Source organism: Diabrotica virgifera, chromosome 5, assembly GCF_917563875.1.
Source record: "Diabrotica virgifera virgifera chromosome 5, PGI_DIABVI_V3a".
Lineage (NCBI taxonomy): Eukaryota > Metazoa > Arthropoda > Insecta > Coleoptera > Chrysomelidae > Diabrotica > Diabrotica virgifera.
The window spans coordinates 2,684,038-2,704,394 of record NC_065447.1 but is presented as its reverse complement, the minus strand read 5'-3'; the positions used below and the strand labels follow the sequence as shown (position 1 = coordinate 2,704,394).

Genomic DNA, 20,357 nt, shown 5'->3' with positions numbered 1-20,357 from the left:
AACATAATATATCAATACGATCGCGTTGATTCGTTAAAAAAATGATTTTACGAAAGCTTCTGCCTATAGGGCTTTTCATCGATTGTCATTTGTTTCGAGCTTCTGTCATATGTTGTATAATCTGTGTATAATATTAATATACATGGATTATACGAGATATGACAGAAGCTCGAAACAAATGACTGTGAATGAAAAGCCCTATTGCAACGATAAATATGACAGATCCCAAAAGACTTGTATATATCAAGAGGTAAAACATGTGAAACAATGTTATTCCGGTTGTTTGTATGATAAGAAGTTAAGGTAAAAAGACGTAGTGTATGTGAGAAAATAAATGCTTTATTGATGTTTCAGCTTTCAGATCAGAAGTCAATAGGGCTTTTTAACGATTCTCATTTGTTTCGAGCTTGTGTCATATTTATGTCGTAAATTAATATTATACACGGATTATAGGACATATGACAGAAGCACGAAACAAATGAAAATCGTTGAAAAGCCCTATTGCACGACTTAAATATTATTTTGACATTCGAAAGCCGAAACATGGTTAAAGTTGTTGTTTTCTCTATTTCCGTGGTATTAAATTTCTAATTTATTTTTTTTTATTATTTTAACTTGGAAATTATTTTTTCTGTCCGATTTGCTTATATTTTATTGTGGTATTAATTTTATTTGGAGTGTAATCTAAGACAAAGGACTTTATGTGGCAAACTAAAAATTGGGATTGTACTACAAGTAGTATGGCCAATATACAGGGTGTCTCGAAAAGATTGGTCATAAATTATACCACAGGTTTTGTGGTCAAAAATAGGTTTACTGAACCTCACTTACCTATATACAAAATTGCACACAAAAAAAGGCTACAGCCCTTTGAAGTTACAAAATGAAAATCGATTTTTTTTCATATATCGAAAACTTTTAGAGATTTTTTATTGAAAATGGACATGTGGCATTCTCATGACACCAGCATCTTAAAAAAAAAATTAAAAGTGAAATTTGTGCACCCCATAAATATTTTATGGGGGTTTTGTTCCCTTAAACCCCCCCCCCCAAACTTTTGTCTACGTTCTAACTAAATTATTACTGTGGCACCATTAGTTAAATACAGTGTTTTTAAAACTTTTTTGCCTCTTAGTACTCTTTCGATAAACCAGTGTTTATCGAGATATTTTGAATATTCGTCGAATCCACCACATATTTGTATATGGTTAAGTACGGCTCTGTTAATAATCCGAAAATGTATTTGTAATTTATATTTTCAGGTATATCTTAAAAAAGAAGCCACATCTCGATAAAAGGTGAAAAAAAGACTAAGAGGTAAAAAAGTTTTAAAAACACTGTGTTTAACTAATGGTACCACAATAATAGTTTAATTGGAACGTACACAAACTTTTGAGGGGTTTAAAGAAACAAACCCCCATACAATTTTTAAGTAATAATATTAAAAAAGAAGCCGCATCTCGATAAAAACTGACTTATTGAAAAAATACTGAGACAAAAATTTTTTAAAAATATTCTGTTTAACTAATGGTACCACAATAATAACTTAATTGGAACGTACACAAAAGTTTGGGTGGTCCATAAAATTTTTATGGGGTGGACAAATTTTTTTTAAGATGTTTCTTTCATAAGAATGATACGTGTCCATTTTCAATAAAAAAATCTCCAATAGGTTTCGATATATTGAAAAAAATCGATTTTAATTTTGTAATTTCAAAAGGCTGTAACTTTTTTTATGAACACATTTGTACTAAGGTAAGTTAGGTTCAATTGAACTATTTTTGACCCCAGAATGTGTGGTATAATTTATGACCAATCTTTTCGGGACACCCTGTATATGTATATCTTATTTAATGGGATTTAATGATTTGAAACGATTAGAAACGAAAATCGAAATGTCAAAATGTTTTCAATAAAAATTGTGGTAAAATTCCATCAAATACAGTAGAAAATTGGCAACAACTTGTGTAAAGCCGGCTTTAGATTGAAACGAGGCATTTAGTCATGTCGTAATGTAGAAATGTCTGTAAGAAATCTGTAATCCCAATTTTTAGTTTGATATAATTTACTTTTGTGTTAACAAACAGATCATGACAAACAACAAATCATTCAGTGATCATGTAAATATGTATTATGCTTTTTACTGCCAGGGCATTTTTATATGATGGTTAGATCGTGATGCAAGTTTTGTACGTACTAAGGTTATTAAACGGTTATGTTTGTATATTATGTACGAAAAATCATACCAGACTAAAAAACAGTTCAAGAGAATCATAATACCTCTCTTCAAAAAAAGAGGCAAATCAGATCAAGACATTAGAATACAAAAAACTGACATATTTATGTTTCGTTAACACATTCATGGACACGACTGCATATGCAGACACTTATAAAGGGACATTACTGTGTGAAGGTAAATATGTGTCCGTGAATGTGTTCAGAAGTAACTTTACAGGATGAAAATATCTGCCAGAACAACAGAATAAAAGTAAAATTAGAAGAACTAACTGACCCAGTTGAAGCTGGCAATGGGATAAGACAAGGGATTCCCTTGGCCCTCAATTGTTCGACCTGATCATGGGTGAAATAATAAAAAAGCATACTAAATGGGAGAAAATCAACTTAAAAAATAATCTATCTAGACGAGGCAATACTAACCTCTAAAAGTGGTTGAGGATTATTTACAACTCATGCTGCACCAATTTAATATAACCGTCAAAAAATTTAACGTGTTAATGTCCCCAAAAAAGACAAAATGCATGGTTGTAACAGCAAATCTAATAAGATGTAAATTGGAGCTGGAAGATCCTAAAAATATCTAGACATCAACGCTATTTAGCCTCGGAAAGCTCGAAATAGAAGTGGAAGAAAACCATATTTTTTATTTTGTTTCACGCTATGCTCGGTGCTGAGTCCAAAATGCTAGCGGTTTATATGGGTAAACTGTTTGATGCATTAGTGCAATAGCTTCGCCCAATGGCTTGGCTTAGCATTTGGTCTACAGTTTACTTTAATTATTAACGCTTTTCTCTTGTTATCCTAACAAATTTTTGATATTTTTAACATCTAATACCGTTTTTTATATGTGCAGCATTAGGTACCGCAGTGTGTCCACTCATGTAACTTTACATAAGATATAAATTGGAGCTGGAAGATCCTAAAAATATCTAGATCACACTATTTAGCTTCGGAAAGCTCGAAATAGAAGTGGAAGAAAACCAGACATATTTTTTATTTTGTTTCACGCTATACTCGGTGCTGAGTCCAAAATGATAGCGGTTTATATTGGTCAACTATTTGATGCATTAGTGCAATAGATTCCTAGCATCGCCCAATGGCTTAGCTAAGCCTTGGGTCTACAGTTTACTTTAATCGACACTCACTTCATCTTTCTTAGTAGTTAGAGGTCGCTAAAGGCTTGCGTTGGTATGATATTTCAATATAGGTACTTATTTACCAACCAATTGATGCGTTTTGATTCAGTCCAGTCTTCTTACAAGCCTCTTTGATAACGAGTAGACCTGGAAACACGTGTCAGATGATGGTAAACGACTTGATTTGAATCAAACCGCAACCATATATTTTTATTTATATCTTTCTTTTATTTGACGTGGATAAATATTTTTTTTTGCAACACGATCATAGCCATCGAAAAAATATAAAGGACTTCAATGTATATGACAATTTGTATATAGACTAATAACAATTCTTCCGTTTTTAGTTAATGGATAGTGTTATTGTTTTATCATATTTTTCGTTTTAATCATTTTAACTCTAACCAATGAAGACAATTTGAACAATTTTGCAACTCACTCGTCTTATTTTATTTATTTTTAGTCGCTTATAGACTGTAACCATGCTCGCTAACGTCACTTAAAACGAATCTGATCGCTAAGGTAAAATTAATGGACTGATTTTGGGGTTCCCCGACGATATTAAGTATACGACTTATTTTGTTTCTAATTTTCTATGATTATGTAAGATAACGACATCTATTATGAATTTAAACAAAATAGAAGGCTGTCTTGTTGTGATATTATGTAAAACAGTATGAAAAAAAATCAAGTTATCTCAAAAATTATATGACAAGGGCTTCAAACCCATGAAAGGTGACAAGATGATCTTGTTGTGAAGTTACGTCCTCTTCAAATTATTCTTGTAATAATTGATGCAAGCATTGTAAACGTCTACAGATAAATTCAAATTTAAAGGGAACATACAATTTACATGTAATTCCGCTCCACGCAGTTGGACAACATAAAGTTGTCAAAGAATTATATCATAAAAATCAAATACTCAAGCGGGCTACTGGATTCTGAACTAGTTCAGAAGAATCGTCACTGAAAGTCGAATAATGTCGAATGGTACAATGTTGCCAAAATTATCGTTTTTGGTTGGAAATGATTTCTTCAACTAAAAATGCCAATCTATTTTGTATTATAGTAACAGAGATAATAGTGATCTATTATAAATAGTAATATTATCGTAATAATAATTAGTCCATGTGGTGAGACCGCTCCCGTCCGAACAAATTTCTGATTCGGTTTCTTTGTGGATTCCTATTAAAAAATGTCCCCTTTAAACAAATCTGAAGGGTACCGGGCGGAATTTTTGGGCAGAAATTGTTTAAACAATTTTTTTAAACAAATACAAAAGATCACTTTTTTTGCTCTGGAACATATATTTTTAGATTTTCTGGGTCATTCTAAACAGGAAAAGTATATTGCAATTTTTCTTAAAAATTGATAGTTTTCGAGTTATAAGTGATTTAAAATCTGAAAAATACGAAAATACGCATTTTCGAGGCTTAAAAACTCATATTTAAATTAGTATTTTTGAGGTTGCCAGATACTTAAATTGAAGATTGAACATTCATCTTCAAGATTCTGAAGAGTGATCGCGTCTAACCTTAATTTATATCGTTGTTTTTTAATTGTTAAATATACGTGTTTATCTGATTTTTTTGCCAATGCGGCGAGCTCTATTTCAAAAATCTCCAATTTTCCTCCGAAAAATATTTTTTCTAGATTCTTTGGGACATTCTAAATAAACTAAGTTCCTTGACATTTTTCTCAAAAGATAATAGTTTTAAAGTAATAAGCGATTTAAAATCCGAAAAATGCCAAAACAACGCATTTTTGGATTTTAAATCGCTTATAACTTTAAAACTGTTAACTTTTGAGAAAAATGTCAAGAAACTTATTTTATTTAGAATGTCCCAAAGAATCTAGAAAAATATTTTTCGGAGAAAAATTGGAGATTTTTGAAATAGAGCGCGCCGCACCGGCAAAAAAATCGGATGGACATGCATATTTAACAATTAAAAACAACGGTTTAAATTAGGGTTAGGCGCAATCACTCTTCAGAATCTTGAAGCTGAATGTTTAATCTTTAATTTAAGTATATGGCAACCTCAAAAATACTAATTTAAATATGAGTTTTTAGCCCTCGAAAATGCGTATTTTCGCATTTTTCAGATTTTAACGCCTATAACTCGAAAACTATCAATTTTTGAGAAAATTTACAAGGTACCTTTCTTGTTTAGAATGACCCACAAAACTTAAAAATTTATGTTTCGGAGCAAAAAAACGTGATCTTTTGTATTTGTTTAAAAAATTGTTTAAACAATTTCTGCCCAAAAATTGCGCCCGGCACCCTTTAGATTTGTTTAAAGGGGACATTTTTGAATAGGAATCCACAAAGAAACCGAATCAGAAATTTTTCCAGACGGGAGCGGTCTCACCACATGGACTAAATTTATTTTCATAAAAAAATAAAAACAATACAAAATAATAAATAACCATCAACTTCTTTAAAAAATATGAAACATAATATTAAAAACTTATTTAAGAAATAACAAATGGGTGCTACTGTAGTATGCGCTCTACCGTGCGATGCGGTGTATAAACCCCATATGTTACAATGCCGCCAAAAAAATCTTTACAAAGTGAATAAAACGGATAAATCATAAGAATTATTATTTTAATTTTACAAATTAATACTTAATTTAAACCTGGATCATGAAGGTTAACATGATGAACAAATTAGAAGTCTTTTGAGATGTGGTCGTATAGTAGAATGCTCAGAATATCTTGTGTTGAACGCATTTCAAACAGAGAAGTCTTAAACAGAGTAGGTCAAGGCGAAGGTGATTTAACCAAGATGATAAAAAAGATAAAACTTGAATATCTGGGGCATATAATAAGAGGTAGCAGATACAGGCTGTTGCAGTTAATACTCAATGGAAAGATCGACGGAAAAAGAGGAATTGGTCGGAAGAAATATTCATGACTCCGAAACCTTCGTCAATGGACTGGCTTATCAGCAGATCAATTATTAGATGCCGCACAAGATCGAGAACGATATCGGCAAATTGTTATGGAAGCTACCCACGCCTAAAATTTGGGCACGGTACTTAAAGAAGAAGAATACTTAATAATAATAATTTAATTTGTCGTATTAATTTGCTATTTTATTTCGGAAGAAGCCAAATTTGTGGCTAATTCGCAACTGAACTAGTAAATTGGTATGACAAAATATTAATTTGTAAAATTAAAATATTAATTCTTCTGACTTTTGCGTTTTATTCATTTTGTAAATATTGTTTTTGACGGTACTGTATACGTGTGCGGCTATTCACCATAATATTTTCTCAGAAAGGTTTACACCTTTGTAGGTAAAATGGTTATTGATCAGTACTAATAAACATTATACTACCTACTACTATTTAGGAATATACAATAAACTTTATGCGAATTTAGTTTCTTTACCATTATGCAAATAACACCGTACCTACTTTATGCGAATTTAGGTTCTTTACTATTATGCAAATAACACCGTAATATTTTCCCAGGGTATGCGTAAATATTAACCCCTCTTTTCAAATAAAATGACCTGGTAGATTTAAAAAAATTAGTTAAGTCTTGACTATCAACATCACATACAAAAAAATATATTTAACCTGATTAGTTCTAAAAGATAAAGCCGAATTATTATGAAGTAAAAATTAATGGTTTTTATTTCAGAGAGAAAAACAGTCAGTGATCCTTGCATATAAGTAAAGAAATAAGTTTATTGTATATTCCTGATTATTTCATTCATAGGAGATTCTGACCAATAGAAAGCTACAGAAATAAAAATTAAAGTGGTAATTTTTGATAATATCCCGTCGTCAAGTATATTACGTCAGATGCCCTTCGCTGCAAAGGAAAAATACATTCAGTGACATTAATGACAATTAATGTTTTAAAAATTATAAAAATGATGACTTTCAACCGTCAAATATTTATTAACAAGTGTTTGGTTAATTGACATTTAAGTTAAGTTACACTTTGACATAATTTCACTCCTCTTCGGATCGTGCAATTAAAACTGTCAAAGTGCCACTCGGGAAAAATTCGATAATTTTAGAGCTCTTGTGCAATTACTACTGAAAAGATTTATTAGGTACTACGTAGCAATAAACATTTTGCCTTTTTATTGCCTTTCGTTATTGTGTGCAAACTTTTCTGAGAAAATATTAAGGAGTTTTTTAACCGCCCAGGTAGACCGCAAGCTATAACATAATGGCGACGGTAGACCGCATAGTATAGCGGCACCAACAAATGAATAATGATAAAAGACAAATATGGAACAGGGCATACTTTTATTTATTTTCAAAATGAATGGTTTTGGTTTACAATAGTCCTTTTCAAATCCTGAAAAAACTTGAAAAATTTAAACGCAGAATGAAATATTACATTACCGACGGCCCAAAGTTCCTTAGAATAAACAAAAAGTCTCTTTTCTCTTTTTTTCTTCATTCCCGTAAATTATTAAAATAAACATTATAGAAGTTTTCAGCTACTTTTTACCCTCGGTAACAATGTAATCTTTTATTCTGCGTTAAAATTTTTCAAAAATATTTATTAGTTTTTTTAGGATTCGAAAAAAATATGCATTTAAACATTAACCCGAAATTTTATGCACACGCTCTTTATTTTAAAAATGCAGAGACTTTAGAGAGACGTGACAACCCTGTTAAGCGATCAGTGTACGCTCTTCGGCTACTTTCGGGCTTTTCGGCCCGACTCGGGCGAAAAGGAGAGGGCTTCGCAAAAGAAGCATGTTGTTTGCTGCGTGTCAAATAATTTATCGTTGTTGTATTTATGGTGTCGTGTCGAACTTTTAACTGGTCCGCTGTTTTAAATGTAGGTTCGCGGCCCTGTGTATGAGCTCGCTATGCTCCATTTAAATCTGAATCTATCTACTAAATTTACCATCAAGATGCAGTAGAAATAAACAAACCAAGACACGTTAAATGCTACTAGGAGCACTCCCGAATCATAATTTACAATAAATTGTAAATTCCAAATCATGATTTCCAAAATTTATACATTGTAAATTATGCTTCGGGAGTGCTCCTAGTAGCATTTAACGTGTCTTGGTTTGTTTATTTCTACTGCATCTTGATAGTAATTTAGTATAGTACGTCGATTGTGCAATTGAAAAATTAGTATTATGTTACAAACATTGAAGAATTCTACTACGTACTAAATACAGGGAGCGACGTCCAAGAAATGAATATAAAACTGGTAAATCTCGTAACGCTCTACGATATACTCCGTCTCAATCAATGCTTTGGTAGAGAATAGGAGCTCTACTCGAAAAGAAAAACGAAAAAATTTCATTTAATGTTAAGAAATTTTGGTTTCCTCTTTAGAATGATTTTAAGAAACCTTTAATTGCAGAACATGTATAAACTTAATTTAGAGTAATTTTACTAATCAGTACTACGTATAAAATATTGGCTTCGGTATTACTAAAAAGAATATATGTACGCCGAAGAAATAGTTGGTGACTACCAGTGTGGTTTCAGGCCTGGAAGGATCCAGTAGTGATAATATATTTTATATACTACTAGAAAAATGTTTAAAAAGTATTAAGAGTATAATCAAGACAAAATTCAATTTAATCGTCGCAACACAATGGTATAGAATATAATAGAAATATGCTTTATTGTCACTAAAAATTTTTACAATTTTATGGACAAAGCTTGCATACAGTCAAAAGAAAACATAATATCAATAACAAATAACAACTACAATTTACTAAAATTAGATAAATCGTCAATATATGTACAGTATATAAGATATAAAAGCCAAGAGAAAAACAATGTATTGCAAAATTTATATAAATTGCAAATTGAACATAGTACTTACAACAAATAAAATAAAATACAATATAAGGAACTGAAAGACGTATGTGGCGCCCTCTCGTCCCAAAAAACCACCGCTTACCAAATTTCGTGTTATCCCATGCCTGTCAGGAAATATTCAAGAATGAATAAAATAAAAGTTTAACTTTGACACCCTGTATTTCGGTTATAAGGTAAGTTAGCTTAAATCGGCATATCTTCACCTCAGGAATCTAAGGTTAAGCTATGACCCATTCTTTACCAAACACCCTGTATAAGACCATAATACGACCAGCAGTCGCGTACGAAAGCAAAACAAGGACGTTAACCAAAAAGTAAATAAATTACTGTTGTGGGAACGTAAAATACTTCAAGTGATATATGGCCTATGCAGAAATAGCGTGACAAACGAAAGGAGGGGCAAACACAACGAGTGAGAGTCTTTCTTCGGAAAGACAATCTAGTGAGATATATTATAAAGGCTAATAAACTCAGATGGGCAAAACATGTGATACACAGCAACGACAATCGCCTTATAAACAATGTGTTTTGGTAAAGACCAGATGGGAGGTTTGAAGAACGGCCTAGAAAAAGTTGGAAAGATACAGTTGGAGCGGTTCTGGAGAAAATAGGAGTGAGATAATGGGAAATAGTGGCACAGAGCCGTCAAACATGGTAGGCAATAGTAAACGGCATTTGTAACGGAAGCTTTGTAACGGCATTGATGATGATGAATCGCAGATTACAATGACGTATCTCGAATAAATACACAAAAGAAGTTTTAAGTAGGCTTCTGTTTTGGGGCGATTTAATGTGGAGGCATTATCGATACAAATAGCCACTTAAAACACGCCCAATTTAAATATAGCGCTTCTGATGTCATTCGCAGAATTCTTTGTATCAACTGTCACAATAAATGTACACCATTTGGTGTATTAACACCAAAAAATAAATTAATAGTGTAGTAGTTATCCCATTCGCCGCCGATCGAAGAGGATGGAACTCAGCTAGGAGCCATTTTGTTGAACGGCACCTAACTGAAGTATCTGTATCACTTGCGTGAACGGCACCTAACTGAAGTATCTGTATCACTTGCGTGAACGGCACCTAACTGAAGAAATTCATCACGCTGGCGCGTCATCGGCAGCAAATGGGTTAAGAAATGAAAATTGAAAGAAATGTTTAATTTTACATTAAAAAATTGTGCTTTTCGTTTTCGAATGATCTTAAGAAACCCTTAATCGCAGGCTAAAATGACCAAATAATGTTTTAAATGAGCTTTTTAATCTCAGTAGCACTGTAAACCTTCTGTGTCTTATTTCACATGTGTTCAGCGCCATTTAGAAAATATATTTATACACAACTGGACAGTTTTTTTTTAATTGACGTTAGATCCATCACTTTTTATTATCAGTATCTATTAGTTTATTTATATTATATTATTATAGATTTTACATTATGTTGACTCGTTTTTGAGATGGTTGGAGGAGCTTTTTTTTAAAGTTTGGAGGTTAGGAATATCTGTTGAACAAGTGAGACTGGTTTTTATCTTAACAGGAGTTATGTATCTTTTAATTGTAATTTTTTTAATAAAATAATTTTTAATAGTAAACTTGAAAGTCTTTTTTTTCTTTGATGAGAAGTTTTTAACAAAACTTTACAGTGAATAACAAGAACAAAAAGTTGTCAAATAGAAAAAAAAAATGGAGAGAGACTGAACTGATGATGGTGGTAAAGGGAGTATAAGTCAAAAAGATGGAAAGAAAAATGGAAGCAGATTAACGGCAAAAACACGAAAAGGGTCCACGATTGGACAAATAGATAAAATATTAGAACATAAAAATAAAGATGTAGTCCATTCTTTCACGGTTTTTGCTCTAAATTTTAAAGAACCGCTTGGATTGACATGAAAATTGGCATACGTATAGCTTACATGTCAAAGAAAAGAAGTGATATTGTGCCGATGTGTGCTTTTGCCCTGGGGGTGACTTTCACCCCCTCTTGGGGGTGAAAAAATATATGTCCAAAATAAATCCGGAAATGGGTAAACTGACTAATTTTAAGCAACTTTTGTTCTATAGAGCTTTTTCGCCAAGTCAACACTTTTCGAGTTATTTGCGAGTGAATATGTTCATTTTTCAACAAAATAACCACATTTTTAGACGGTTTTTCGCAAATAACTCAAAAAGTAAGTATTTTGTCGAAAAAAACGTTCTTAGCTAAAATATAGCTTATAAAAAAGTAAAAAAAAAATGGTGTACGCGTTAGGTCTCTGGATCTCGTAGAACCAGAGTTATAGCCAATGAAAAATAGATTAATATTCACCAAATTTCAAATAGAATATTTCGACGTGAAATATCCAAAAACTTAAGCACTTTTTGGGGAAAACCCATTATAACTTTTTTAAAGTGTTTAAAAAAAGCTTTATTTCTGTTTTTACAAAAAGTTTCTAGCATTAAATTTAAGCAAGTTACGCTCAAAATAAAGTTGGCCCCTTTTGTTTTTGCAAAAAAAAATCGGGAAGACCACCCCCTAATTATCAACTTAACATGAACAATGAAATTAACTAACAATGAAATTAATCGTTACCGCTCCACATATTATTTTACTTATGTAGTCTTTATATGATCTGTAAGTTTTATCGATTTAAAGTGCTTATTTTTGAAAAAATTTGGTTTCAAAATAAGATTTTTAAAAATTTAAATTTTGAAAAATATGCTTTTTTTCAAAATAACTTAAAAATTGTTAGAGATACCAAAAGTCTCGAAAAACAAAAAAAAGTCAGATTTGCTTTTCTAAATATCCAAAAATTGATTAAGATTTGGTGTTTCTAAATTTGCATACATTCGTGATCAATGACTCGTTCAACCCCTTTTAACTACAGCCCTTTCAATAATAAGGACTTTGAACCGATGAAACTTACAGATTATATAAACAATATATACACGAGTTAAGAAACTTGGTGAAGTCGTAACGATTAAGTTCAATTAAGATACTAATTAGGGGGTGATTTTCTCGATTTTTTTACCAAAACCAAAAGGGACTAACTTTATTTTGAGCGTAACTTGTTTAATTTTGATGCTAGAAATTTTTTTATAAAACAAAAATGAAGCTTTTTTTAAACACTTTAAATAAGTTGTAATGAGTTTTCCCCAAAATGTGCTTCATTTTTATTTATTTCACATTAACATAATTTGGAATTTGACGAATATGAACCTATTTTTCATTAGCTATAACTCTGCTTCTACTAGGTGTACGTGTAGAGACGTGAGATATACACCATTTTTTTTTTTAATTTTACAGGCTATATTTTTGCTAAGAATGTTTTTTCGACAAAATACTTACTATTTGAGTTATTTGCGAAAAACCGTCTAAAAGCGTGGTTATTTTGTTGAAAAAATGAACATATTCACTGCCAAATAACTCGAAAAGTATTGACTTGTGAAAAAACTCTATAGAACAAAAGTTACTTAAAATTAGCCAGTTTATCTATTTCCTGACTTTCTTTGGACGAATATTTTTTCACCCCCCAAGAGGGGTGAAAACCACCCCCAGGGCAAAAGCACATATCGGCACAATATCACTTTTTTTCTTTGACTTGTTAGCTATGTGTATGCCAAATTTCATGTCAATCCAAGCGGTTCTTTAAAATTTAGAGATTTTGCAATATTTTACCGTTAAAGAACGGACTAATGAGCGATATAAAAAATGATATGAAAGTAACTTAATTTTCAAGAAGGTATTACTATACGTTATCCTATCTGTTTGGCTTGCTCTGCATCTTTCGTTTACCATGCGCCAAGGTACTTAATTTTTCCATTATTACACATAGTTTTAAAAGTTGTGCATGACCTAAAATTATGCTCATTTTCATAGTTGATTTTTTCGTAAAAAGATTAACGGATTCCGCTAATTTTCAACGAAAACTTTTCGTTTATAAATTCGCAAAAGTCTGTGTGTTATTGCGTTGCCGCTCCTGCAATACTCATATCAGATTTATCGATGGATTATTATGTAGTTTTGATTCTGAATCCAAATCTGAAAACGGCATTTCGATATCTAACCGTCTTCGAGATAATCGACCTCAAAGTCTAAAATGTGAGGTCACAATCCTTTTATTTTCCGCCGACACACTAAACGTCAGCTGAAATCGTTTATAGTAAGTAGGCTAGTTTTTTTAATCTGAATTTGTTAAGCAAAGCATAGGTTATTTACATTTGAGTTTGACATTTCGTGAATGTCAAACTAAATTTTAAATTAAGTATTAATAAAATATCAATGACATTTGATAGTGAATTTAATTATTATATAAAATAAATAAGATGTTCAAAAATACTATTTGAGTATATTTTGAAAGCAGTAATTTAGTAACAATTTTAAAAAGGTTGATACAAGTATACGGCCTCCCCTTTAATGGGAGTACCTAATGATAAATGGACTGTTCCATTTGTTATGAAATGAAAATTGTTATTATAACTCTGGCTAGTGATTTTAGTAGGTAATTTTTTTGTTTTTTGTCAATTTTGATAAAATTGGCAAGATTACTAATTATTTAGTAATTATTAACTATTAAGTAATTATTTTTTTGCCAAATGGGTAAAATTAGGTACTGACTAAAATCACTAGCCAGTTGGGTCTGAGTTTAGCGAACCGACCATATGAAATGTTGTTTGGAATAAAAAATTATTGTCTAATATGTACATACAATTACATCCTTCTAATGGAAAAAAATATTTGAAGATTTTTCTCAAATTATTGATACCAACATTTTCATTTATAACTCTTTTATTTTTAATTTGACGAAGAAAAGTTATTCTTCATAAAAAGCTCTTCATGGTCTAAGATTTATGATGCAATCATCATTATATCAAATTTTATTAATTTTATACGAGGTATATAAAAAATATGAATTTCGATCAAGAGTAAAGTGCCTTCATAGTTCATAACATTTAAAATAGAAAGATATAATTACACAATAAAACCTAATTATTAATTCTAAACAACTTTTCATAATAGCCATGTTCCATATTATGAATTAAAATACGTAAATAAACAAAGTTTTCGTTATGATAATGCTCGCATTTTCAGCTTGTTTTTATTATTTTAGATTTTTCTTTGGTATTTAGGTACACAGGTTATTTTTTGAACTTACCGGGTGGAAGGAAATATATGTTTTTCTGATGTTAAGTTTGAGACATCCTGTAGGGAAGACAAAGTATAGGTGTGGGTATACATTGAAATCGTTTAGTATGTTTTGTGTACATTTTGTTTTTCAGAAACAAGAAAATCGATGGTTTTATTCTTTAACAAGACGTGTTTTAACTTAAACAAAACTAAATTATCAATAAAAAATAACAGTTAACAAATCTTTAAAAACAGAAAAGCACATAACGTTAACAATTCTGGACGACACCTTAAGAATTATTTGTGGACCAAGTGAGCGGTATGCACAGCGCAACATAAGAGAGACGGGATTGTTTAATGGAGGCTCTGTGATGTTTTGGGGTGGAATTTCCTTAAGAGTACGGATTTGGTGTGTACATGGAGGCTCTTTAAATAGCGAGAGGTAGATTGCACAGATTTTCTTTTTTTGAACACGTTGTTCCTTTTTCGGTATATATAGGAAATAATTTCATCTTAATGTATGATAAGACATGGCTCCCTCACGTATAGCATATCTTCAGTTAAAACACATGTTAAAGAGTAAAACCGTCTAGTTTCTTTGTTGTTAAAGATATCGGAGAAGCTTTCACAAAATATGAGACTACAACATATTTTCGATGTATACCCACCTTTGTACCTTTTCCTCGCTATAGGGTGTTTCAAGCATTTGTTTCAGTTAAAACACATGTTAAAGAATAAAATCCTGTTTGTTTCTAAAGATATCAGGGACATTCAAAAAACAAAATATTCACGAAACATAAGACTATAATACGTTTTCGATGCATACTCACACTTGTACCTTGTCCTCCCTACAGGGTGTCTCAAACTTAACATAAAAAAAACATTTTATTTCTTCCACCCGGTAGGTATAAGTACAAAAAAGAAGTTTGAGTTAACCTTTGCCCAACTGTGTAAATGCCAAAGAAAAGTCTTATTGAAAAATAGTTATTTATGAAACAGTTCGTGAAGTATGCTTTTTGCGAACGCACGCGATGTTTAAAGCACGAGCGACAACGGAGCAAGGAGCGTAAGTTCGCAAAAAATACTTCACGCACAGTTTCATACAATATTTTATCTACGATAAACAAATAAAAATAATGTAACTCTTCGTCACTGGAATTCATTTCTATTCTACAATTTTTAGAACTTTGACATTTAAAAATTCTAACTTCTTTCAAACCACAGAACTGTCAAAACATTTGTTGTAATTTATTGCTCACATGTCATCACATAAAATACATAAAATCGGAGCTCTCCCAACAGGCAGATGTGACTGTGGAACTAGCATAGCTGATCTAAATCACATACTTTTTAACTGTCCCTTACATCTCGATACAAGTATGTGGCTGCTACAAGAATTGCTGAAAGCAGGTTTAAATACTCCCCTAAACTTAAATGTACTACTAAGTGAAGATAACATAAAATTTTTTAAACTAATTATGATATTTCTGTAAAATAATTGAATTAAAGGTGTGAATGTAAAACTAATCGTTTGAATGGATAGGTATTCCCTTTGTATTATGTATGAATGTGATATTTCCTGTTATTAATTATATTATTTTGTAACCTATGTTCGGAAAAAATTATATAAAAAAATTAAAAAAAAAAGATTAAAAAACAAATAAAAAATATATATACATCTACTTAAGTTGGAAACGTATGGGAAACTTTTTTATTATTAATTTTACGAAAAAAAGTTATTCTTTATAAAAAGTTCTGCATGTCCCAAAACCTAAGATTCAATCATCAGATATCAAATTTTCTTAATATTATATGAGGTATGTCAAAAAATATGAATTTCGGTCAAGCGTAAAGTACCTTTATTTCTCTCAATATCCAAAAATGCTTATGATAAAAAGTTGTTTGGAAATAAAAACTAATATCAAATATGCAATTACATGCTTCTAATTGAAAAAAAAAATTAAAAATTGTTTCTCAAATTTATGGATACCCAACATCGTTTTTAATTATTACAAATATGATAACTCTTTTATTATTCATTTTACGAAAAAAAAAAATATTCTTCATAAAAAGCTCTGTATGGTCTAAAATCTAAGAACAACCATGATATATCAACTTTTATTAATTTTATACGAGGTGTGTCAAAAAATGTGAAATTCGCTCAAGATTATAGTAGGTACCTTTATATTTCACTACATCAGAAGGATGTAATTGCATATTGAAACATAGTTTTTAATCCTAAACAACTTTTTTTAATAACCATTTTCAATATTGTGAAAAATAAAGGTACTTTACTCTTGAGTGAAATTCATATTTTTTGACATACCTCGTATAAAATTAATAAAATGTGATATCTGATTGTTGTATCGTCGGCCTTAGGACATAGAGCTTTTTATAAATAATACCTTTTTTTTGTAAAAGTAACAACAAAAGAGTTATCGTATGTATAATAAATAAAAACGAAGTTAAGTATCAATAAATTTGAGAAAAATTTGAAAAAATATTTTTTTTCCAATTAGAAGCATGTAATTGCATATTTATTTAATCTTAGTTTTTATTTCCAAACAACTTTTCATAATAGGAATTTTCAATATTGAGAGAAATAAAGGTACTTTACTCTTAAACGAAGTTCATATTCTTTGAGATACCTCGTATAATATTGACAAAATTTGATATGTGATGATTGAAGCTTAGGTTTTAGAACATGCAGAACTTTTTATAAAGAATAACTTTTTTTCATAAAATGAATAACAAAAAAGTTTCCCATATGTTTCCAACTTAAGTAGACACGCTGTATAAAAAAAATTATAAAAAAATAAATAAAATACAAAAATAAATATTCAAAAAAAAAAGATTTAAAAAAAATCACTAAGAGGTTCTAAATCCCCGAAAGGTTCAATCGGGTTTAGTTCCTATCGTAGTGAAAAAAAAAAAATAATTAGCATAGTTGTATTTATTAACATAGTAAGTAGACATTGTTATTTGTAAGCTTTATTTTTTACTTTTCTTTATTTTTAAGTGTATACTGGACAATTTTGTATGAACGAATAATAATTTTATATGTAATTACGTGTCTAAAGTTTCTAAACCAAGGCCAGAATCAAAACAAAAAAAAACATGCCATCACCATGCCAACGCGAAAGTTAAGGATATTTGATTATATGAAAGTGTGCCAAAAACAGTGCGAAAAAGTAAATCCCATTTAAAATACATTGTTACTTCCCGCACACTTTAAATCCTTCACGAACTGCTATCTATAATGACAGTTTTCACAAACTAAAAACTTATACATAATATGAGATAGAGTAGATAAAAAAATTATTTAGCGAAATACGTTAATATGTTCATGAAAAAATCAACAATGAAAATGAGCATAATTTTAGGTGATGCAGAACTTTTGTAACTATATATGGATATCAGAGATGGTAAGATTTCATCAATGTAGGATTGGCGATTGGGGCCAATTTACTTTATAAGAGGAACACAGAAAACTCTAAAAGGATGTGCATTGCGATCATATATTTATATAAATCTCATTTTTTTCAGGTCCCATGTTGGTAAAAAGCGGCAGAGGCCAACTAGTACTAATCCACAACGGCCACATATACACGCTCTGTGATAAAAAAGACATCTGCACTCTATGGGTATGTGTAAAAAAGAAAACCCTCAATTGTCCTGGATGTCTCACCACCCTCAACGGCCTCATCCTACTCTCCTACACGGCGCACAATCATCCGCAGATGCACGACGTGATCAAAAAGCTACAGATGCCTTCTGCCAGAGTATCTCCGGAGCTGAGCCTATGAGATATCTGATAATCTTTATTGTTTACGAGCAGCTGAGTGGAAAAAAGTATTTGTTTTTTATTTAGAAAAAATTTACGCCTATGGTTACTTTTTAAAAGAACAAGTTTTATTTTGCGCAGCGATGTATAGCCAAAGAACAATGTTCCTTTTATTTTTACACTGATCAGGAATGAGTCTAGGAAGTTTTTTTCATAAATTTGGAAAGTAACGAAATAATTTGTTTATTAATGCCACAAGAAAATGCTTTCAAAACTATAATAAATGTATTTTTGTATGGTACAAGCAGTTAAGTTCAAATTAGCTGTGTATGCCATAATTTTCAAAGATTTATTAAAAACGGTTCCCCTAAATTATTGCTACGCGGGAGTGACTTTACTAATTTGATTTTTAGACACTACTATTATTTATTTAAATAGAAAAAAACCTACTCTGTATTATTTTATTTACAACACCAACTTTACAAAAACAATAAACACTTATATTTATATAACAATAAAACACTGAAAACTTTTGTTTTCTATACTTACACAAAATTTATTATAACTATATGACTACAGCTGTTTCGGCAGAGTGCCTTTCTCAAGTGATTTAGTTTACAATGTGTTTGCCTTTTTAAGGTCTTTAATTAAACGAAGAGGTTGAGGAGTGGGGAGCTGTTTGTCTCTAGTTGGTCATTCAGAATTATATCTGTATTTTTTAATTTATTAATTTCCATAGATTCTAATAAAGATAGCTAAGGCCTTTATTTTGAATATGCAGAATTTGAAACTCTTCATTAAAAGAATGATTATGATCTAGAAGGTGAAGTGCGTATGTAGAAGTGTCTGTTTTTCTATTGTTGAAAGCCCTTTTGTATTCTTCTATCCGTTTGTCAAAGGTTCTGCCAGTTTGACCGATGTAAGTTTTCGGACAGTCACCACAAGTTAGTTTGTAGACACCACTCTGTAGTTGTTTTCTCTTTCGGCTCTTATTTTTCTTAATATATTTGCTTAAGTTGTTATTAGTTCTGAAAGCTGGTGTTATTCCTTTCTTTTTTATGTATCTGGCTATGTTTGTTGTTATCTTGCCAGTATATGTGATAGAGCTAAAGGTACTGGGTTCTTTCTGTGGTGGTGTATGTAACAATTACCAGACTACACAACAAACATGAGTTCTCCGTATATCATAAACCTACACATACTGACACAACTGTACACAATTCATCATCCCATCCTACACAACACAAATTAGCAGCCTACCATAGCATGATACATAGACTGACAGAAATTCCCATGTGAAAAAATAACTTCGAAATAGAACTGAACATCATTAAACAAATAGCAGTAAACAATGGCTATAACGAACAAACGATTAATAAAATTTTAAACCAAAAACTCCATAAGAAAGCCCTGAAATTAGTCTATCCACCACCACAGAAAGAACCCAGTACCTTCAGCTCTATCACATATACTGGTAAGATAACAACAAAAATAGCCAGATACATAAAAAAGAAAGGAATAACACCAGCTTTCAGAATTAATAACAACGCAAATATATTAAGAAAAATAAGAGCCGAAAGAGAAAACAACTACAGAGTGGTGTCTACAAACTAACTTGTGGTGACTGTCCGAAAACTTACATCGGTCCTTACATTGCCAGTACAACTGGCAGAACCTTTGACAAACGGATAGCAGAACACAAAAGGGCTTTCAAAAATAGAAAAACAGACACTTCTACATACGCACTTCACCTTCTAGATCATAATCATTCTTTTAATGAAGATTTTCAAATTCTGCATATTGAAAATAAAGGCCTTAAGCTATCTTTATTAGAATCTATGGAAATGAATAAATTAAAAAATACAGATATAATTCTGAATGACCAACTCGAGACAAACAGCTCCCCACTCCTCAACCTCTTCAGTTAATTAAAGACCTTAAAAAGGCAAACACATTGTAAACTAAATCACTTGAGAAAGGCACTCTGCCGAAACAGCTGTAGTCACATAGTTATAATAAATTTTGTGGAGGTATAGAAAACAAACGTTTTCATTGTTTTATTATTATATAAAATGAACTTCCATCAAGTAACGGTCGAATGCATCAATTACTTATATTTATATTCCTTTAAATACAAACTTATTTAAATTATTTAATTTTTACCCTGATTTATCTAACACACAATAACTACATAATTTTTTTTAATATTCCACATTACAATAATTACATTTTAATCCGGTCCGTTACAATCTCGAACCTTTTAATTGTAGACTG

The 20,357-nt window shown here is 30.9% G+C and overlaps 1 protein-coding gene across 1 annotated transcript in view; it reads left to right on the top strand.

Annotated features, from left to right (window-relative positions):
* Positions 1–19,607, top strand: part of LOC114333507 (protein bric-a-brac 1-like) — a 42,375-nt gene extending 22,768 nt beyond the window's left edge. Inside the window, exon 5 of the mRNA XM_028283402.2 lies at positions 17,846–19,607. Coding sequence (XP_028139203.1) covers positions 17,846–18,105 — 260 coding nt within the window. The 3' untranslated portion in view covers positions 18,106–19,607. The remainder of the gene's footprint in view (positions 1–17,845) is intronic.
* Positions 19,608–20,357: the final 750 nt, after the last annotated feature.